Source organism: Dasypus novemcinctus, chromosome 8 (genome assembly GCF_030445035.2).
Source record: "Dasypus novemcinctus isolate mDasNov1 chromosome 8, mDasNov1.1.hap2, whole genome shotgun sequence".
In the NCBI taxonomy this organism is placed as follows: Eukaryota; Metazoa; Chordata; class Mammalia; order Cingulata; family Dasypodidae; genus Dasypus; species Dasypus novemcinctus.
Genome location: NC_080680.1, coordinates 55,840,054 through 55,862,581, shown reverse-complemented (window position 1 = coordinate 55,862,581; position 22,528 = coordinate 55,840,054). Strand labels below are relative to the sequence as shown.

The window sequence follows — 22,528 nt, the reverse complement described above, 5'->3', positions numbered from 1 at the left end:
GGCTGTGTTGGATCTCCCGTGGAGTGTCTACATCTTGTATTGTCAGCTATTGTCTTCTGTCTATCATCTGACTTATTTTTACCCTGTCATAACTCAGTCTTACATGTGACCCATCTTAGCGTCTTCATCCCTTACTTAACAACTTCTTTCTTTTCAATTCTAGTTCCAACACTAATTGGTTTATTCTCTCAATATTTCTCTTCAGAAATTCCTGAGAGACTGGCCTTGTTCCACCTTTCAGTTCATCAGTTAGACTGGCTTCTCTTGAGTGAGGAGCCCAAAGCTGGTTCCCTTGGGTTATGGTGGAGGAGGGGGTGTATCATAATGAATAATAAGGTACTTCTTGGAGCAGGGGCTGTGGGAATGTTGGCACCATAAGTTGCAATTGCCCAGTCATCTAAACTCTTAATCAGTATAGATATTTATTTCTAGAATGAACACCTCACGGAATTTCCTGCTGTTTTCCAAGAAATAGGAGTCAGTATTTGAAGTATGTTGTAAAAGTAAGTTTTCCTGATTATTTGGGGGAACAGTGCTTAATAGATTCTCTTATTATTGAATGAATCAGGAATATTTATAAACATTTTGTTGATGAATGCGCTTTTGATCAAGTCTATAAAAATGGGGAAGATGTTCAAAAGAACAGATAACTATGAAGAGTCTGAGTATTTCCTGTTGGCTGATTGCATGAGGTTGGTTGGTACTGGAATGTATCTATACTTTTGGAGTAATATTCAGTAACATTATCTTAGAGTATGAATTATGACTGGTGGTGTAAGTATTGCTGTCATGGCCAGTTGAGTTTATGGCAGAATACTGCAAATGACCACAACTTTGCATTAGTCTGCTAACTGCAGGTTGTGCTGAGGCAGGTGTCAAAGAGACAATGCTAAATTTAAATGCAATCACAGATGCTGAGCAACTTTGACAAGCTGCAAAGCATTGCAGCAAGCTCTTTTAATGTTGTATTCCTTTTTCAGTCAGAATTGTTTGAGATAACTAGAAAATTGTATGTATTTGGGACAGTTTCTCTTAGTAGAGCTATTTTTAGCATAAACATATTTTCACTTGTTAGTTGCCATATAATCTGCATTGGGTAGAATGATTTGTATTTTATGTTTTAAACACCAATTCTCTCCTCCATAAAAGCTGTGCCTACACATTACCAGTCCAACTTGTTGAAAAGTAAAATGATTAGTCAATTTATCAGTTTGTTTCTAAATATATCTCAATACCCCATTTGATTTAAGGACATGGCTCTTCTGTTATGTTAAAGTTTCACAGAAAGCATAAGGGTCTTAAATTAAAAATGGCTTTAAATTTAACTTTTTTTCTAAAGACTACATACATAAGAAGGTTGCCAGATAAAATAAAGGATGCTATGTTGGGTCCCTGAGACCATCCTCAGGCTCAATGATTTGCTAGACTCCCAGAACCCAGGAAAGCTGTTACAGTCACAGTTATAGTTTATTACAGGGAAAGGATACATATTAAGATCAGCAAAGGGAAAAGGCACATAGTTCAAGATCCAGGATAAACTAGGCAAAGCTTCCATTTATTTTCTTCCAGAGGAGCTACAGGGACAGTGCTTAACTTCCCCAGCAAGCATGGGTGACAACACATGGGAAGTGATGCCAACCAGAGAAGCTCACCTGAGCCTTGATGTCAAGGGTTTTTATTGGGGTCAGGCACCTAGGCATAGCACCTATATCCCTGATGTTAGCTCCTTAGTATCTAGCACCCCAGAGGTCAGACTGATTCAATGTGTCCTAAAGCCTCAGGCATACAAAAATAGGTGTTTGCCATAGTTGGCATAAGCTATCTGGCATGGCCCAAGACTTCAAGCATATGAAGACATTCTTAGGGTCCTGAGGATCTTGGGAATGTACAGGGTTTGGACAGTCAGTGCCTCCTGAATTAATGCTTTCCAGCAAGATGCCCACAGACTCTGAAGACAACCTCCCTGGGTTCAAATCCTGTCTCCATCATTTACTAGGGGTGAGATCTTGGCAAGTTGTTAACCTCTGACCTAGGCTTATAAAGTCAGTGGGTTGTATGAGAATTAAAGGACTTAATTTGATAACATGTGCCTAGCATGTGTGTTAGTGCTATGCTTGCTGTTATTGTTTTGGATGTTGTGTGTTGTTGAGGGGTAAACACAGAAAACCAGCCAGCCGAGATTGCATGGAATTTCAGCTTTGTTAGATCAAAGGTCTTGGATGGGGAAAGGGAGAATGAGAGCAGTGGACGGGCCTGGGGTTTACCTGATCTGTGCTCCTGTGAGCGTTCATGGAGTGGGGGAGAACAGCATGTGTGTCCCTGGGCCCTTGCCTTTATTGTGACCTAGAGGGTGGTTAGGACTTTCTCATGGATACTGGTGATTGGCACTTTTAAGATAAAGGGTATGAAAAGCAGAAACAGCAAGGGCCATTTGAAAATCTGGGGCAGCTCTTAAAATCCAAACCATATGGAGGTGCATGCCTTACTAGTAGCAGATGTATGTGGGGCAGAGCTAGATGGAGTGACCACTCAGAAGGGGAATTGATGACTAGGCAAAATCATGAGGCACCAAGTATAATTTATTTTATGCCATTACAGTTGATTCCTGCTTCTTCCCAAGCATTGGTTTTGATCTATTTGTTATCTTATCCGACTCTTATCTCTTTATTCCCTTAACCATTATCCTTGTTCCTAGAATGAATCACCCAGACAAAATCTGTGGTACTTGGCATTTCTCCGACAGTGTTGCTGGACCTTCATAATTCTCACACATTGACTAGGATTCTCTGTTATCACCCAGGTGGCTTGATATTTCATACAGTTTTGAGATGGGAAAAAAGGTTAGGGTGATGGTAGAGTGGTGAAAGGGTGAAAAGGAGAATTCCTGTCTGTTATTTGAAGGGAGTGGAAGCAATCTCTCCATCTCAGAAATTCTTTTTTTTTTCCCGAAGATTTATTTATTTATCTCTCCCTTCCCCCCACCCCGGTTGTCTGTTCTCTGTGTCTATTTGCTGCGTCTTCTTTGTGTGCTTCTTTTGTTGTCAGCAGCACTGGAATCTGTGTTTCTTTTTGCTGCGTCATCTTGTTGTGTCATTTCTCTGTGTAGACGGCGCCATTCTTGGGCAGGCTGCACCTTCTTTGGTGCTGGGCGGCTCTCCTTACGGGGCGCACTCCTTGCGCATGGGCCTCCCCTATGCGGGGACACCCTTGCATGGCAAGGCACTCCTTGCATGCATCAGCACTCCTTGCGCACATCAGCACTGCATGGGCCAGCTGCACACGGCCCATGCAGTTTGAACCGCGGACCTCCCATGTGGTAGATGGATGCCTAACCTCTGGGCCAAGTCTGCTTCCCTAGAAATTATGTTACTACAAATGGATTTGTTTATAATAAGAACTAAATCTTTGGGGTAGGGACATAGAGCATAGAAAGGAACTTTTTTATAAAACACTTCTTGTCTGTGTCATGGTTGTTAATGGTAAAATTTTACTCAGAAAGGAGAAACTGTAAGATTACTTTTTTAAAAATTGAATCACTAAAGTCTAAGGAGTAGGGATCTCATTGAGGACCTAATGTCATGTCAGTGGCTTGCAGCTGAATTGGGCTTTTAAAATTTTTAAATTTCATTTTATTTTATGGGAAAGCTTTTAATAAGAGTTTCTTTGACAAAATAAAGTAGTCCTATATCCGTACAACTGACTTGTAGGTGAACTTTTGTATGACAACATTTTCCTAATTTAGACCATGCCTGCTTTGTACTTTCTCTGCAGAATTTTCAGAAATCAATGAGCCTCTAAATCCATAGGTGACTTCCTCCTCTACCCTCTGACTGGTGTCTACATTGTGAATACAGCCTATCTTTGAGTTACTTTTTTCACAGGGAAAAAGAGATAGAGTTAAATTCTCTTGTGCATACCAAGCACATATAATATATTCCTTGAAAACTATAAATATCATTCATCAGGAAATAAGGAGATTTGTGTTCAGAAAAGATAAGTGATTTAACAAGAGGCAAATAGGTAGTAAGTAGACAAGCTGAAATTTAAGTTCAGGTTATCAGAGTCTCCAGTCCATGCTCTGTCATTGTTATCCTGCTTCCTCCTGGGCTCTTTAACTAAATATGCCTTTGTAGACCTGGGCTTCCTTATATTGGGATATCTTTACTTTTATTTTTCAATTGTTAGAAGTTAATAAATTGGGGGTGATTACCTCATAGTATGCTGTTTTTATAAAGGAATATTGTATTCTCTTTGTAAATAAGAATAAAAAATGTCACCAGTTTATTTCATATGTTCTCCCTGTATTAGGTCCCCATGAAACATGCATTGGCCTCAGTGTGCCTGTCTACATAGGCTCAGCATTAATCCCAAATACATATTTCATAGTTGTTGGCTATGCAATGAGCTGGGAATAACCCTAAACACAATGAACAAGTTTATTTTCTTGGAAACAGGCTACTTGCTCAAGGCTACACTGCTTTTTAGATTTCAATTTCAGGTCAGAGCCAGTGCCTTTTTTCCTTGACTTTCTCTAACAAATACCAGTAGTTATACAAGAAGATTCCCTGAAATGGAGTTGGTGTTTTAAATGTGTATTCTAAGTTGTGGTAGGGAAAGTCAGTAACTTCTCCCTTCTTACTCAGAGCAAACTGCAGGCATTGATGACCTCTGCATCTGCTCACTTACATTATGTACTTCCTTTTTTCCCAAATGTATTTTCTCCTAAAGAAGTAACAAGGAGATGACTTGTTCCTCCTCACAGAAAGATCATTTCATCTTCTAGATGGAGAATGAGGATGTATGGTGGTAGATTCCTTTTTCCCTGTTGAAGAAATGACTGACTGATTTCCTGATGACTTAGGGTTTTCTCCAAGGCCAAAGATGGGATAAATAAGCAGTCAGTTTTAGAAACATGTTGGACAGCAAAGGTAAAGATGGGTTTAGTGGTGTGGACATTGTTAGTGTATATCTGTATCTGATACTTCTTAGAGTCTTAAGTATTGTCAGAAAAAGATAAGATCTGTGAGGGTTGAATTAGTTGAGAAAGTTTTTTGAATGGGAAAGAGAAGAACATATTCAGGAGGATATTTTGACAACCTTTGAAAAATCCTTTTGTGTCTAACATTATACTCTCTTTTATTGAGTTTTGCTTCAGTGAATTAATGTATTATCTTCCAGTGGTTCATGTACTGCTTGAGTGTCAAAACTCATTTCTAACTGTTATATGTGCATAGTTTCCTCAGTTGACAATGTGAATATTTGAGGGCATGTTAACATCTACTTTTACACTTTTAATCTTTTTTTAGGCAACATCAGGTAAGCTCCTGACTCTAGGAGGTTAAGGAACCCTAAATGCCTTCAAGATAATAGCCATCAGAGTCGAGAAGCTATTAAATATTTTAGAAATGTCTGCCACCTTATTTAAAACCCATTATATACCTTTTATCTTATTATGCAAATATTACCTGCAAATATAATATAATTATGAGTAGCCCCTAAAATAGATTTCCCTTGTTTTTTGTTTGTTTGTTTTACCATAAAGGAAACTATCTTAAATTAAATCAACAAAATTTTAATGGTCTAGAGATTCAGAGTACTAGGCGCATTTTAGAGTATTTGATTTAGAATACAATTTTGAAGTTCCAGTAAAACATAACCATTCCATTTTATTTATTTTCTCTCCAGGGCTCATTTTAGTTGCTGTTTTTAATCATTGTAAAGAAGAACACTGAATGTTGAAAAAAATGTTGGAAACCATAGGTAAGACCTATTATGTCCTGTCTACTGTTGTAAGAATTCAAACTTCTTCCATAGGAATCTTTGAAATATATTATGTTCTAGATAGCAGGATGCTGTTAGCAATGACTTAGTTTGGAAAATTCTTGCTTTTAATTGATAAAGAGAACAATAACACAGGCTGAATCCAGGCATGTAAGCTTCAGTGAAGATTTAAGGCAGTTTAATTTCTACATGAGATAGTTTAGATTGAAATTTCCAAATCTCACAAGCTCATGTGTCAGTCTTCTTTTCACACTGCTGTCTAGTTTTGGAGGAACTAGTTTATAAAACTAGTAACAGATATGTACACACTCCAGTCATCTCACACCCCAGGCCCTCACCTCTCACAGATAACACTTTGGATATGACTATTGGACGGTATCTGGATTTCTCTCTGGCATTTCTCAGCCATGCTGGTACCTTGATATCCATGGGTGGTGCCGGGTAGAGTGAGAGTAGGTGGCAGCAAAGGGGAAGGAGCTAGTTTTGTGATCATGGGGATCATTATTGTCTTTTGCTCCTATACTCTGGTGGCAAGGAGAATGTATGGATGTGCATTTCCTTAATCACCATTTTATACTGAAGTCACACAACAAAAAGACTACTATTCTACATAGGAAAGTTATTATACATGGAAAATGAAGGGGAAATACAGAATTATTTAAACTATTCCTTTAGAGTATTCTGTAAGTTGTTACTGAGTTGCAGATTGACTTGAGAATTAATACTTGATCTGTATTATGAGATACTGTGGGAGATTTAATCCAAAATAAAATTCTCATGTGTATCTCTATCATTAAGTAATGATTTAAAATTAGGAGTAAACATTGCTTATTTTAAGTTGTATGTTTGTGTGTATGTGAACTAATTACCAACATCAGTACGTATTTTAGTTTCCCCATTTCTGTGTAGCTCAAGATTTGGTGCTAAAGAAAGTGTCTCTAGTGATAATTCCCACTCTTTTTGATTAGTATGGTATGGCAAATATATTTTGGTAGACGTATTTGTTACCATTATGAATCTGTTAGGACATATATCTGAACAGTGCCAAATTGGCTTCTCTTAAAAGTGTGTGTGTGTGTATACGTGTGTATATGTTTTAGGGAGATGTTTTTAACTGTTGTTTGTGGTGAAAAACTCACTATCTGGTGAAAGCATGTATGCAAAATGCTGTGACTATAAGGGACAAACATAATCAAAATATTTACCTTTGCAATTCTGTTTACTGATACCTAAGATGCTCAATAAATGATTTGAATTGGATTGGTTTGATGTATATGTTAATATGCTATTTAATTTTGGGGAAGGCTGTTTAAAGTATTAAAAAGTAGTGTTTTTGAAACAATATGTGCTATTGTGATAAATTTCCAAGTAAATTCTCGGTTATATTAATAGAATGTTTAGGCCCTTATAATAGGAAATTGTTATAATTTTGGATGCTGTGTCTACAGTGACATAAGCCACAACTTTCTACTGATGAGTTAATTCTATTTGAACTTTTTATTATATATAAATCATTTTTTAAAAAAAGGAAAATATCAGCATTTGACAATAGAATATTTTGTTTTATATAGTTTTTATGAAAGAGTTGAAATAGCTGGCACTGGAATTCAAACATATGCCATCTGAACTAGGTTCTGTACTTTACATGTTGCTAGTTGCATATAGCACACACTGCACTTAATACCCTTAATACTTTCTTAGAAGGTTTGAGTGGCATTTTTATAGTAACTTGTTACTATATATATGTTAATTCTGCAACCCATTTTGTGCTCTTGATAGAGTCCTCTTAGGTTATGATTGGTTCGACATGTGGTTTTTGAATTTTGTTATTGACTAATGCTACTGTTTGGTATAGACAAAAATCGGGCCCTGCAGGCTGCAGAGCGCTTGCAAACCAAGCTTCGAGAACGTGGGGATGTAGCAAATGAAGACAAATTAAACCTTCTGAAGTCAGTCCTGCAGAGCCCACTCTTCAGTCAGATTCTGAACCTTCAGACTTCTGTACAGCAGCTGAGAGACCAGGTAGGGCATTATTCACGCAAACAAGCATTCACAGCACAGCATAGAGCTCATGAAAAGCTTGTGTTTTTCTGAAAGGCTGGATTTTGTATGTGTTAATGAATAGTTAATGAAGTCATTTAAATCTCCAAACAAGACGTTCAGATTCACTGTGGCTTTTCTCCCCCTAGTTATTTTTGTAATGGTTGTTGCTGTGTATTGTAGATGATATGACATCGTGTTGAAAGCTGTGTGGATGCTGAAGAATGAGCTATTACAGGAGAAGGGGATGATAAAAATATATGTAGGGGAGATGGCTGTAGACTTGGTTTCCTTCATCACTAGGGCTCATTGTTCATGTGATCTTGCTCATTCAGATTCAGACATTTATTACTTACAAGATTTCAGATAAGCTTGGATTTACATGTGTGTGTAAGGAAGGGAAATCACCTCTGTTTTGACAGTAAAAGGAATAATTACATTGTCATCAGTTAGAGGAGTTGCAAATTCTCACTTCTTAAATGAGTGTAAGTAGCAATTGCTTCCATGACAGCATCAGATGGTGATAAACATGAGATCTTCTAAATGGAATAGAGTTCTTTTTTCTGAAAAAATTATGAACATTGAAAAGTCCTAGCACTTATATTAAAATTGAAACATACCTCAATGACAGAATGAGACCTGAAGTCAGATGTTTTTTGAATTTACTTAATTTAATCACCATTTCTCTGGTTTTTAAAAAAATATATTTTAAAAATTGTTATTATCCTCAAGGTTTGAAGTTAATCTAATTATGCCTTCAAGCCAATTTAATATTCAGTCTAATGCTTTTAGCATCCATAATTTAATGGTTATAGATGACTGGCTAGCAAATATTCTGCCTTAAAAGGTTAAAAATGAAACTTGAAGACTAATTTCGTAATTCTTTGAAAGAACAGCTCCATTTAAAAAACTCCAACATGTGCCAAATGCAAAAGGATAAATAGTGGCAATAGTAATAACATTTTTGCTTAATGTCATGTAACTTTTTAATGTAGACATTTTGGTAGCCAAAAAAAGTAAATCAAGAATAATCTTTCAAAATATTTTCTCTATACTGAATTTCTACTATATTGTTTTAAAAGTCATACTCATAAATTAAGGAAAAAGAGAGTTTTTGTTATATGTAGTTGTGTTCATTCTGTTGGAAAAGATTGATTTTAGAGACTAATTTTCAGAACAAACTGGCAAGTTTTGGGAGAATTCAGTAGTCTAAATATGAGCATAATTATGATGTGGAAAATTGTTTTTTTTCAGAGTGTGTACAGAAGTTGAACAGGTGTCTTCTTCCCTTATTGTGTATTATGTAAAAATACAATTAGAATGAGAGGAAAAGTTGAGACAAAAGAATATTAGCAAGTATGTCAGGAAATACTAGTAGTCTGGTGAGATACTGTTGAAAGTTCCCATCTAACCAGCCTTATGTAAGTGGGATAGCCTTCGTGTGGATTCTGCCTCCTGCACAGAGGGGATTAAATGGGCCTACTTGTTGAGCTTGTTTTAACATTTCAAATGGAAGTAGGATTCACCAAAAGAACTTGTGGGCTATAAGATTATCTGGGTCTCTTGTGGTTCAGTTGAGTTCTGCTTGGAAATCTATAGTCTGTAATACTGTTGCGCCTCAAGACTCTGTGACTAAGTACAGTGTGATCTTATTGTTTTATTCCTGATAGATGCTGATACATTTCAAGACTGCATTGTGAGGTTTGTGAATTCTGTAGGTATGTCTTACATGCCTTTGGACTTTTGACTCATTGGTCACCTATTCAAATAGAGGGGAAAACTAATGCTGATGAAACCATGGACAATATCAAGCCTGAACCCTGCTAATTATAGCAGCTTAGGGAGGTTAAGCGATGTCTTTATAACAATAGAGCCAGAACTAGAACTTGATTTTCTTGGCATTCAAGAAATGGCCTATTCCCTTTTGAAATTTTTGCAGCCTTCTTTCTTTTTCTCTTTTCTTTTTCAAGGATAGAGATTTGATACCTAGATGCCAAGTGTTTCATTTCTGTTAAAACCATCGATAACTTCTCACCATTTCTGTGACTTTCCTCTTTAGCCAATATTCTTTACTAATTCTCTTTTATTAGTTTTATCAAAACAAATTCTTTTTTACTTGTATGAGTAGAGGAAAATGTAAAAAACTAGCATTTTTGTCTCTTAAAATTGAGATACTCTGAACTTTATTATGTTAGATTAAAATAGTCTGTGCAGTTTACCAATTTCTTATTTATTATTATTTATAATAATTAATGCATCTAAAGAATGAATTTTGTTTCTTTTAAACCAGCAAACACAAATCTGCTAAATGTCCAACTTTTATTTATTATCTTATACCTAGATTGTGTTTTCGAATGTATAATTTTGTATTTATGACAGGTACAAATTACTGTGTCTTTCTTTTCTGGTATTACTGGAAAATTTGACCCCTCCACTTCTCCTCTTCCATCATTCTCCTGTCTTTTAGAGAAGCTAAAGAAATGAATAATTAAAAAGTATGAGATATAGGCAGCGTGTTAGAGAACATGATCATTTTGTTGTATTAATGACAGATGCTGACATGCCATGTTGAATTAAGTCTAATGTTTTTTTCCTCAGATCCCTTTCATTGCTTCTATTCAATAATGTTTAATTTTTCCAATTTGCTTCTTTAGTATTAAGACTGCCCTTAGAGATCAAACAGTTTCCCTTTGGCACATTAAATCCTTGACAGGTGTGTAACTGAGAGGGCAAAAAAGCCATGCTCTGAAGGGATGTGCTATTTAAATATTGTCAAAAATATTAACAGGTCTGAGAGTATAATTGATGCCTCTGCTTAACTCTGCCACGTTGTGTATTGTTCTAACTACCAGCTAAAAGGATGCGTGCTATTAAACCTGAATAATCTCTTAATAGCTCCAGTTCATTTCCTACTGCATGATTCCTGTTTAAGTGAAGAGAGAGAGAGAAAAAAAAGGAACTGTGACTGTGTGTCAATGATCTGTCAAAGGCACATTCTCAAGTGGTGTCTTCACTGTCACCTAGTCATCACAACTAATAACTACAAGATTTAATGTGTATTCATGACAAAAATTCAGGTATTGTGGGGGAAATAAACACATTAGCAGTTTAATAATAGAAACTTGTCAGCCATGAGAATGCTACATTTGCGTATTATTCCATGAAGTTTCTTCAGTATAGGTGGATGCTACTTTTCTTGATTAATTAATTGCCTTGACTTTTCAATTGAACACAAGCACTAAATTGAATGTCATTTTACCCTGAGTTATTTGTAGCAAAAAGTGTGAATTACAGTTCTTAATTTTGATAGAAATTTAGGACTGATACATAAAAAATGACACTGTTATGATTATTTTTAAAACTATGGTAACAGACACTAATTCAGAGATTGAAGAAATCATGTGGGTATTTCAAGATTAAAAAGCTACGTGTATGAGTAATGGGTCTTGGGCATAGAATATTCAGGAGGACATTCCTGTAAATGATCTTCAGCCTTTATGGAATGTGACACTTTATTATTTGTTGTTGCTGATCATTTGATATTTCCAGGTTCCGAGTTTTCCTTCTTCCCAGATAAGTGTGGTATGGCAGCCTGGCTTATATACATAATATCTAAATGTGTAATGTATATGCGTACAAATCTAAGTCAGATTTTTCTAACTTTTTCTCTGCAAATTTTTTTATCTCTTGAAGTAATTGGAAAAATGCTGGGTTAACATAGAATCATGGGGAAGCGAACTTGGCCCAATGGATAGGGCGTCCACCTACCACATGGGAGGTCCACGGTTCACACACCGGGCCTTCTTGACCCATGTGGAGCTGGCCCATGCGCAGTGCTGATGTGTGCAAGGAGTGCCCTGCCATGCAGGGGTGTCCCCCATGTAGGGGAGCCCCATGCGCTAGGAGTGCGCCCCGTAAGGAGAGCTGCCCGGCGCGAAAGAAAGTGCAGCCTGCCCAGGAATGGCACTGCACACATGGAGAGCTGACACAGCAAGATGACGCAACAAAAAAAGAAACACAGATTCCCGGTGCTGCTGATAAGGATAGAAGCAGTCACAGAAGAACACACAGTGAATGGACACAGAGAGCAGACAACTGGGGGGAGGGGGGAGAGAAATAAAAAAATAAGTCTTTAAAAAAAACAACAACATAGAATCATGGTTAGAAATCACTGTTTAGTGTTAGTGTAACTTTTCATTTTTATTCTTCAACTGTATCTTTTTTTTTTTTAATCAAGTTGTTTGTATTTTTTTTTTTTTAATATTTATTTATTTCTCTCCCCTTCCCTGCCCCCCGACCCCGGTTGTCTGTTCTCTGTGTCTATTTGCTGCATTCTTCTTTGTCTGCTTCTGTTGTTGTCAGCGGCACAGGAATCTGTGTTCTTTTTGTTGCGTCATCTTGTCAGCTCTCCGTGTGTGCGGCACCATTCCTGGGCAGGCTGCACTTTCTTTCATGCTGAGCAGCTCTCCTTATGGGGTGCACTCCTTGCACATGGGGCTCCCCTACGCGGGGCCACCCCTGTGTGGCATGGTACTCCTTGCGCACATCAGCACTGTACGTGGGCCAGCTCCACACGGGTCAGGGAGGCCCGGGGTTTGAACCGCGGACCTCCCATGTGGTAGACGGACGCCCTAACCACTGGACCAAGTCTGCCGCCTGTATTTTTTTTTAAGATTTATTTTATTTATTTCTGCTCTCCCTCCCCCGTCCCCCCGTTGTCTGCTCTCTGTGTCCAATCGCTGTGTGTTCTCCTGTGTCTGCTTGTTTTCTTTTTAGGTGGCTCTGGGAACCTATCCTAGGACCTTCTGCAGTGGGAGAGAGATGATTATTTTGCGCCACCTCAACTCCCTGTTCTGCTATGTATTCTTATTTTCTCTCCTCTGTATCTCTTTTGTCATCTTGCTGCACCAGCTCTCAGCATTGGCCAGCACTCCTGTGCAGGGCGTCTTTCCCATGCTGGGTAGCATTCCCACGCAGGGGGTCACTTCCGTGTGGGGTGGCATTCCAGTGTGGGTGGGCACTCTGCATGGTCCAGCTTGCTTCTTGGGCCACCTTGCCCCCAGGAGACCCTGGACATGGAACCCTGGACCTTCCATGTGGTAGATGGGGGCCCAATTGGTTGAGCAACATCTGTTTCCCTCAACTGGATCTTTATGGTACAAAATTTTGGTTTTATGTTTTTGTGCTTGCTATTTTTACCCATCCACATTCCAAAAATAATTTGAAACAACTAATGATGACATAATAGTTTGAATAATGGATGGCACAAAGATAAATCTAAACAAGGATCAATTTCAAATATCAGAAAACTAGGTATACCTGGATCCTTGGAGTGTATCATTTAACTTCAGTTTACCAGAATAAAAGGAAAAAAAAAAAAAAAGTAAACCCGAAGGGTTATTTTTTTACTAATTCAGTGAACTAAACTTTCTCTTGGCAATGGGAATGTTATCTCAGGTATGCTTTTTATAAAAGGCTCATAATTTATTAACAAACATTTGTTGAACACCTAAAATCAGCATAAATAAAATGAACAATGAGACGGAAGTTTTCATACTCTAATGGGAAAATAGAACATATATGTTCGTATGTAATCAAGTAGAAAAACAATAAGGTAAGAGCTACAAGAGGAAAAAACTATGAACTTTTTTTTAAAAATAGGCTTTATATTTTAGAGCAATTTTATGTTATAAGAAAAACTGTACTGAAAATACAGAGTTAACCATATACCTCCCCTGTAAAATTCTCCTTCCCCTATTAATGTCTTGTGTGAGTGAATGTGGTATATTTGTTACAATGGATGAACCAATGTTGATTCATTGTTATTAACTAAAGACCATAGTTTACATTAGGGTTTACTCTGGTTTTGTGCAGTTCTGTGGGTTTTGACAAATGCATAATGTCATGTATCCACCATTACAGTGTCATACAGAATAGTTTAAATATCCTGAAAATGCTTTGTGCTTCATCTCTTCATACCTCTCTTCCCATTCAAATCTCAACAGACATGGATTATTTTTTGTCTCTGTGGTGTCATATAGTTGGAATCATACAGTACGTATCTGTTTCAAACTGACTTCTTTCACATAGCAATATGCATTTAAGGTTCCTCCATGTCTTTTCATAGCTTGATAGCTCATTTTTTTTTTATTGCTGAACTATACTTCACTGTATGATGTACTGCAGTTTGTTTTCCATTCAATTTTGAAATATATATTAGTTGCTTCCAATTTTTGGCATTTAGGAATAAAGCTGCTGTAAAATTTGTGTGCATGCTTTTTTGTATGGACATAAGTTTTCAGTTCATCTGGGTATTTCTTAGGAGTGCAAATTCCAATAATTCATTGGTGGTGTATAGGAAAGAAATTGACTTTTGTATAATAATCTTGTATCTTGCTACAATTTTGCTTATTAGTTCCAGGTGTGTTTTTTTTTTTAATTGATCCATTCTTTGGGATTTTTTATAGTCTATCACAGCAACTGTGAAAAGTTTACTTTTTCCTTCCAAGTCTTTGTACCTTTTCTTGTATTAGTACATTAGCTAGGTCTTCCAGAGCAATGTTGTATAAAAGTGGTGAGAGAGGACATCCTTGTCTTGTTTCTGATCTTAAGAGGAAAGCATCTAGTTTCTCACTATTAAGTATGATGTTGACTAAGTTTTTTGTAGATTTTTATCAAGTTGAGAAAGTTCCCCTCTATTCTTTGATTACTAAGGGTTTGTTTTTTTTAAACATGAACAGGTGTTTGCTTTTGTCATATGCTTTTTCTGCATGTATTGATATGATCAAATAATTTTTCTTTTTGAGCCTGTTAATGTGGTGGATTACACTCACTGTTTTTTTTTTTTTTTTTTATTAGACAAGATACAAGTTTACAGTACAGTCAGGCATACCATACAGGATTCCTATATGTAGCCCCTCTACCAACACCTTGTGGAACATGTTACAAATGATGAAAGAACATCTCAAAATATTACTGCCAGTTGAAGTCTCTATCTCACATTTGGTATATTTTCCCCACAAACCATTCTATTATTAACACTGTATTAATTAGTATTGTATATTTATTATGAGAGAACATTTTCATATTTGTGCTGTTAACCACAGTCCACAATCCACCATCGGGTTCCCTTTGTTATATGGTCCCATTCCTTGTATAATCCATTGAAAGTGTGTACTCAGTGGCTCTCAGTTTCATCACCTCAGTCAATTTTAGAATGTTTTCATTACTCCAAAAGGAAAAATCCCATACTCACTTACACCCTCCTTTTTGACCCTTAGCATTGATAGAGTATCTTCTTTGCTATTGTTGCAAAAATATTACCATATTACTGTTAACTATAGCCCATAAGTTACATTAGTTATATTTTTCCCCCATATCATCATGTTCTTAACACCTTGTAATAGAAAAGCATTCTTGTATTTGTACCATTAACTACAATTCTCATCTACCACTGAGATCCGTTATACAGTCCCTAGATTATCCTCTAGCTTTCCTTCAATTGACATTTACATCCCTAGACTACCCCTTTCAGCTACAATCACATGTATTAAATCAGTAGTGTTAGTTATACTTACTATAATGTTACCATCAATTCTATTTCCATACTTTCATAATCAACCTTATTAAAAATTCTACATACATTAACCATCAGCTCCCCCTTTTCAACCTGCATTCTATTTCCTAGTAACCTGTACTCTATAGTTTCACTACATGAGTGTATGATTGCATTTAGATTATATTAGTGAGATAATAACATTTGTCCTTCTGTGTCTGGCTTATTTCACTCAACATTATATCCTCAAGGTTCATTCATGTTGTCGTATGCATTCCAAATTCATATGAATATACTGTTACTATATGATGAGTAGTATTCTATCATATGTATATACCACATTTTATCTATTCATTGGTCGATGGGTACTTAGGTTGTTTCCGTCTTTCAGTACGTGAATAATGCTGCTATGAGCGTTGGCATGTAAATGTATGTTTGTGTCCCTGCTTTCACTTCTTTTGAATATATTCCTAGTAGTAGGATTTCCAGATCATATGGAAGTTCTATATTGAGCTTCCTGAGGAACTGTTAAACTGTCCTCCACAGAGGCAGCATCATTCTACATTCCCACAAACAGAACGAGTGTTCCTATTTCTCTATAGCCTCTGTAGCACTTTTTCTTTTCTTAATAATGGCCATTCTGTAAGGTGTAAAATAGTATCTCACTTTAGTTTTGATTTGCATTTCCCTAATAGCTAGTAATAATGAGCATCTTTTTATGTGCCTTTTGGCCATTTGTATTTCCTCTTCGTTAAAATGTTTATTCAAGTCTTTTCCCCATTTTTCAATTGGGTTGGCTTGTCTTTTTATTGTTGATTGCATGATCTCTTTATATTAACATGGAAATCAAACCCTTATCAGTTATGTTTCCAGATATTTTCTCCCATTTTGTAGGCTATGTTCTTACCTTCTTGACAGTCATTTGAAGTGCAAAAGTGTTTCATTTTGAAGAGGTCCCATTTGTATATTTTTTCTTTCATTGCTCATGCTTTGGTTGCAAGATTTAAGAAACTACCACCTACCATGTGATTTGATGATGTTTCCCTTCATTTTCTTCTAGGAGTTTCATGGTCTAGCTTTTATATGTAGGTTTTTGATCCATTTTGAGTTAATTTTTGTACATGTGTGTGATGGCTGTCTTTATTTATTTTGTTAATAGATATCCAATTCTCCGAACACCATTTGTTGAATAGACTGTTCTGACCAAGCTTGATGGGTTAAACAGCCTTGTGAAAAATCAGTTGACCATAATAGACGTGAGGTTCTGTATCTGAACTCTCAGTTCAGGTCCATTGGCCAACATGTCTGTCTTTATGCCAGTACCATGATGTTTTTGCCACTGTAGCTAAGTACTATGCTTTAAACTGGGAAGCAAGAATCCTCCAGCTTCCTTCTTTTTAAAGATATTTTTGCCTATTTGAGTCCCGTATCCTTCCAGATAAATTTGCTAATTGGCTTTTTCATTTCCTTAAAAAAAAAGTCTGTTGGAATTTTTATCAAGATTGTGTTGAATCTGAAATCAGTTTGGGTAGAATTGACATCTTAATGATATTTAGTCTTCCCAACCATGAACATGAAATGTCCTTCAGTCTGTTCGGGTTATTTTTTAGTTCTTTTAACAATGTTTAATCATTTCCTAGGATAGGTCCTTTATGTCCTTAGTTAACTTTATTCCTAAATATTTGATTTTTCTTGTTGCTATTGTAAATGGAATTTTTTTCACTGACTTCCTCCTCAGATTGCTTGTTAGTAGTATATAGAAATGACATTAGTCTTGTATCGTACCATTTTGCTGAACTTGTTCATTAGTTCTGGTAGCTTTGTTGTGGATTTTTCAGGATTTTCCAGGTATAAGATCATCCAGTCAGCAAATAATGAAAGTTTTATTCTTCCTTTCCTATTTAGGTGCCTTTTATTTTTTGTTCTTGCCTAATTGCTCGAGTTGGAACTTCTAGCATAATATTGAGTAGTAGTGATGACAGTGGGCCTCCTTGTCTTGATACTGTCACTGAGAAAACTTTCAGTCTTTCACCATAGAGTACAATGTTAGCTGTGAGTTTTTCATGTATGTATCTTATCATGTTGAGAAAGTTTCCTTCTGTTCCTATCTTTCAGAGTGTTTTTATCAAGAAAGGAAGGTATATTTTGTCAAAATGCCTTCTTTCTCTGAATTGAGAAGACCATGTGGTTTTCCTTCCTTGATTTCTTAATTTGGTGTATTACCCTGATTTTCTAGTGTTGAACCACCCTTGCATTCTTGGGATAAAACTCACTTGATTGTGATGTGTAATTCTTTTAATGTACTTTTGGATTAAATCAACAAATATTTTGTTGAGGATTTTTTCATCTCTTCATTTGAGAAATTAGGCTAATTTTTGTCTTTGTAGTATCTTTATCTGGCTTTGGTATTAAATCTTCTTTGAATGATTGGTAGAATTCTGGTCCTGGGCTTTTCATTTTTGGGAGGATTTTGATGACTGTTTCACTCTCTACTTGTGATTGATTTGTTGAGATGTTCTGTTACTTCTTGGGTCAGTGTGGCTTGTTAATGTGCTTCGAGGAATTTGTCCATTTCATCTATATTGTCTAGTTTCATGGTATACAGTTGTTCATAGTATCCTCTTATGATCTTTTTTTATTTCTGTGGGGTCAGTAGCAATGTCCCCCATTATTTCTGATTTCATTTGTTTGCATCTTCTCTCTTTGTTGATTTGTCAGACTATCTAAAGGTTTGTCGATTTTGTTGATTTTCTCGAAGAACTCACTTTTAATTTTGCTGGTTCACTATTCTTTTGGTCTTCATTTCGTTTATTTCTGCTCTAATATTTTCTATTTTTTTTCTTCTGCTTTGGGATTAGTTTACTGTTCTTTTTCTAGTCCTCCATGTATGCAGTTAGGTCTTTGACTTTAGCTCTTCTTTTTTAGTGTAAGCATGGCAGGCTATAAATTTCCCTCTCAGCACTGCGTTTACTGCAAGCTATAGATTTTGATATGTTGTGTTCTCATTTTCATTTGCCTGAAGATATTTACTGATTTCTCTTGCAATTTCTTCTTTGACCCACTGGTTACTTTAGAGTATGTTCTTTAATGTCCATATATTAGTGAATTTTCCTTTTTTTCTGACTGTTAAGGGTTTCCAGCTTCATTCCATTATGATCAGAGCAAGTTCTTTGTATAATTTCCATCATTTTAAATTTGAGACCTGTTTAGTGACCCAAAATATAGTCTGTCTTGGAGAAAAATCCATGAGAACTTGAGAAGATATATATCTTGTTCTTTTTGAAAGTAATGTTTTATGTATGTTTGTTAGGTTTAGTTAATTTAACATTTTTCAAGCTGTCTTTTTCTTTATTGATGCTCTTTCCAGATGTTCTATGCAATGATGAGAGTGGTATATTGAAGCCTCCAACTATTACTGTAGAGATAGCTATTTCTCCTTCAGTTTTGCCAGTGTTTGCTTCATTTTTTTTGGGGGGGGGCACTCAGGTAAGGTGCATGAATATTTATTATTATTTCTTCTCAGTGAATTGCTCTTTTTGTTAATAAATAGCGACCTTCTTCACGCTTGTAACAATTTTGCATTTAAAATCTATTTTGTCTGATATTATTGTAGCTACTCCAGCTCTTTTTTTAGTTACTATTTGCCCCAACTATCTTTTTCTAACCTTTTACTTTCAGCCTATTTGTGTCCTTTTATCTAGGTTGAGTCTATTGTAGACAAGCATATAGATGGTGTGCTTTTTTTAAAAAAAACATTCTGCCAGTCTGTGTCTTTTAATTGGGGAGTTCAATTCAAGGTTACTACTGTAAAGGCATTTCTTCCTTCATCCATTTGATCCTTTGACTGTCTGTTGTCATATCTTACTATTGTTATCTTTTAAACCTTTTAGATACCCTTGCTAATAATATTCATTTCTACACGCCTCTCTCCAGTCTTTCAAGCTGTAGCAATCTCTTTATTATCCCTTGTAAATCTTGTCTCTTGGTGACATACTCTCAGTTTTTGTTTATCTGTGAAGACTTTAAACTTACCCTTCTTTTTGAAGGACAGTTTTGGCAGATTTAGAATTCTTGGCTGGCAGTTTACTCTTTCTGTACCTTAAATATATCTTACCACTGCCTTCTTGCCTTCACAGTTTATGGTGAGAAATCAGCACTTATGAACCTGGGACCTTATATATGGCAAGCTGGAGCTCAACCACCGATCCACATTGGCTTCCTTGAGTTGGCTTTTTTATTTATTTTGCTTGTTGTTATTTATTTATTTTTTTCTGGAGGAACTGGTAACTGAACCTGGGACCTTCTGTCTGGGAGGTGGATACTCAATCACTTGAGCCACATCCACTCCCTTTTTTATTTTTGATAGCTGTAATTTGCGTCTTCTCCCTTTTTACTTTCGTAAACTTGGCTAGAGATTTATTTATGTTATTGATCTTTTCAAAGAATCATCTTTTGGGTTTCATTGACTATTAATTTCCTATTTTTAATTTCACTGATTTCTGTTCTAATGTTAATCATTTCTTTTCCTTATTTTGAATTTAATTTGTTCTTGTTTTTTGAGTTTCCTCTGGTGACAGTTTAGATTATTGGTTTTAAATCTTTTTTCTTTTCTATTATACGCATTCAATACTATAAATTCTTTTTAAACATTGATTTTGATGCAAAACAAAAATTTTGATGTGTATTTCCATTTTAATTTAATTAAAGTATTTTTCTAACTTCTCTCAAAACTTTTACTTTGACCTCCATGTATTACATAGGAATGTGTTATTTAATCTCCAGATATTTGGGGACTTTTAAACTATCTTTCTGCTATTTATTTCTAGTTTAATTCCAATGCAGTTTGATAGAAAAATCAGTATGAATTCAATTTTTCACATTTGTTAACATGTGTTTTATGGCTTAGAATGTTGTCTCTCTTGGTGACTCTTCCATGTGAACTTGAGAAGAATTTATTATTCTGTTGTTGGATGAAGTGTTTAATAATTGTCACTTGCCTTTTATTCTTTGATAGTACTGTTCAGTTCAGCTATATGCTAACTGATTTGCCCTGCTGAAACTGTCAGTTACTGATTGAGGGGTTTTGAATTCTCCACCTATACTGGTGAATTTGTCAGTTTCTTCTTGTAGTCTATCAGTTTTGCTTCATGAATTTTGAAGCTCTATTGCTAGGTATGTAGACATTCAGAATTGCTATGTCTTCTTGGAGAATTACTCCCCTTGTTATTATATAATGCTCTTCTTTAGTTCTGATAATTTTCCTTGCTCTGAAATATGCTTTGTCTGAAATTAATATAGCTAGTCCAGCTTTTTTTTTTTAAGTTGGTGCTGGGGATTGAACCTAGGAACTTGTACTTGGGAAGCAGGCACTCAACCACTGAGCTATATCTGCTCCCCAAAGAGAGTTGGTTTTTTTGTTTGTGTGCTTGTTTTTAGGAGATACTGGAGATTGAACCCAGGCCCTCATATATGGGAAGCAGGTGCTCAACCATTTGAAGTTACATCTGCTCCCTTCCAGCTTTCTTTTGAGTCATATTAACATGGTATATCTTTTCCCATTCTTCTAATTTATCTGTTCCTTTATATATTTAAAGTCAATTTCTTACAGACAATATGCATTTGAGTCATTTTTTTATCTGTGATAATAATCTCTGTCTTTTAATTGTTTTATTTAGATCATTCACATTTAAAGTGATTGTTGATGTAGATGGATTATCCACCATATTTGTAATTATTTTCTATTCATTGCCCTTCCTTCCCTTTTTTTTTCATTTTCCATTCCTTTTGTTTTTTGTCTTTGCTGGTTTTAATAGAATATTTTACATTATTCAATTGGCTATCCTATCTTAGCATATCAATTACATTTCTTTAAAAAAAGTTTTAGTGGTTGTCCTATAGTATGCACTAGACATTTATGCTAATCTAAATTCACTTTCAAATAACACTATATCACTTACTGAGTAGTATAGATACCTTATAACAGAGTGTTCCAACTCTTCCCTCCTGTCCTTTACAGTATTGCTGTCATAAATTTCACTTAAACTATAATCTTTTAATATAGTCACCATTAATATTTTGAACTTTTACATGCTAAATCAGTTTAGATTAGGGAAATTAAAATATTTTATTTCACTTTTATTTATTCCTTCTTGAATGTTTTCCATTCTTTGTATAGATTCAAGTTTCTGACCCATGTAATTTTCCTTCTCTTTGAGTAACTTCTCTTAGCATTTCTGGCAAGACAGGACTACTGATAACAAATTCCCCCAAATTTTGTTTATCTGAGAATGTTTCTTGAGAACTTCACTTTTTTTTTGAAGGCTAATATTTTGCTAGATACAGAGTTCTAGGTTTGTGAGTTTGTTTTCTTTTTTTCTTTCAATACTTTAAATATTTTACTCCACTGTCTTCTTGCTTGCATGGTTTCAGAGCAGAAGTCTAATGTAATTTTTATTCTTGTTCTTCTGTAGGTAATGTGTTTTATCCTCTGACTTTCTTCAAGATTTTCTCTGTCTTCAATTTTCTGCATTTTGAATACACCTAGGTGTTGATTTTTTGATTCTTTCTTCTGCTTTGTCCTTTGAGCTTCCTGGTTCTGTGGTTTAGTGTCTGTTGATAATTTAGAAAAATTCTCAGTCATTATTCCTTCAAATTATCTTCCCTTTCTGGTATTTCCATTGTATATTAAAATTTTTGTAATTGTCTCATGTCTTGGATATGCTGTCCACCCCCTCCCCTTTGCTTTTCAGTTTGTAAAGTTTCTATTGACTTATCTTGAAGCTTACTGGTTTTTTTCCTTGTCTGTGTCCAGCCTATTGATGAGCCTGTCAAAGGCATTCTTCATTTCTGTTATAGTGAAATCAATGTATTCATTCACTATATATAATAAATGCTAGAGTTCTAACATTTATTTAAGATTTTATTTTATTTACTTTATTTTTCTTCATTTATCCCCCCTCCCCAGATGGTTCTTTCATCACCTGTTCATTGTTTGCTTGCCTTTTCCAGGAGGCACTGGGAACTGAACCTGGGACCTCTTATATGAGAGGTGAACGCCCAACAGCCTGAGCCACATCCTCTGGGCTGCAGAGTCTGCTGGCTTTTGGCATCTGCTTGTTACAGCAGGGTTAGAACAAATCTAACTCCTTGTTG

General features: G+C 35.8%; 1 protein-coding gene across 19 annotated transcripts in view; it reads left to right on the top strand.

Annotated features, from left to right (window-relative positions):
* MPDZ (multiple PDZ domain crumbs cell polarity complex component) overlaps positions 1-22,528 on the top strand; it is a 175,200-nt gene that overhangs the window by 19,863 nt on the left and 132,809 nt on the right. For 13 of the 19 annotated variants that reach the window (XM_058301854.1, XM_058301865.1, XM_058301853.1 and 10 more), the window contains exons 2-4: positions 433-503; positions 5,686-5,760; positions 7,637-7,803. In XM_058301854.1, coding sequence (XP_058157837.1) covers positions 5,733-5,760; positions 7,637-7,803 — 195 coding nt within the window. In that variant the 5' untranslated portion in view covers positions 433-503; positions 5,686-5,732. The remainder of the gene's footprint in view (positions 1-432; positions 504-5,685; positions 5,761-7,636; positions 7,804-22,528) is intronic. The other 6 variants (XM_058301867.1, XM_058301855.1, XM_058301860.1 and 3 more) reach the window with 1 other exon arrangement.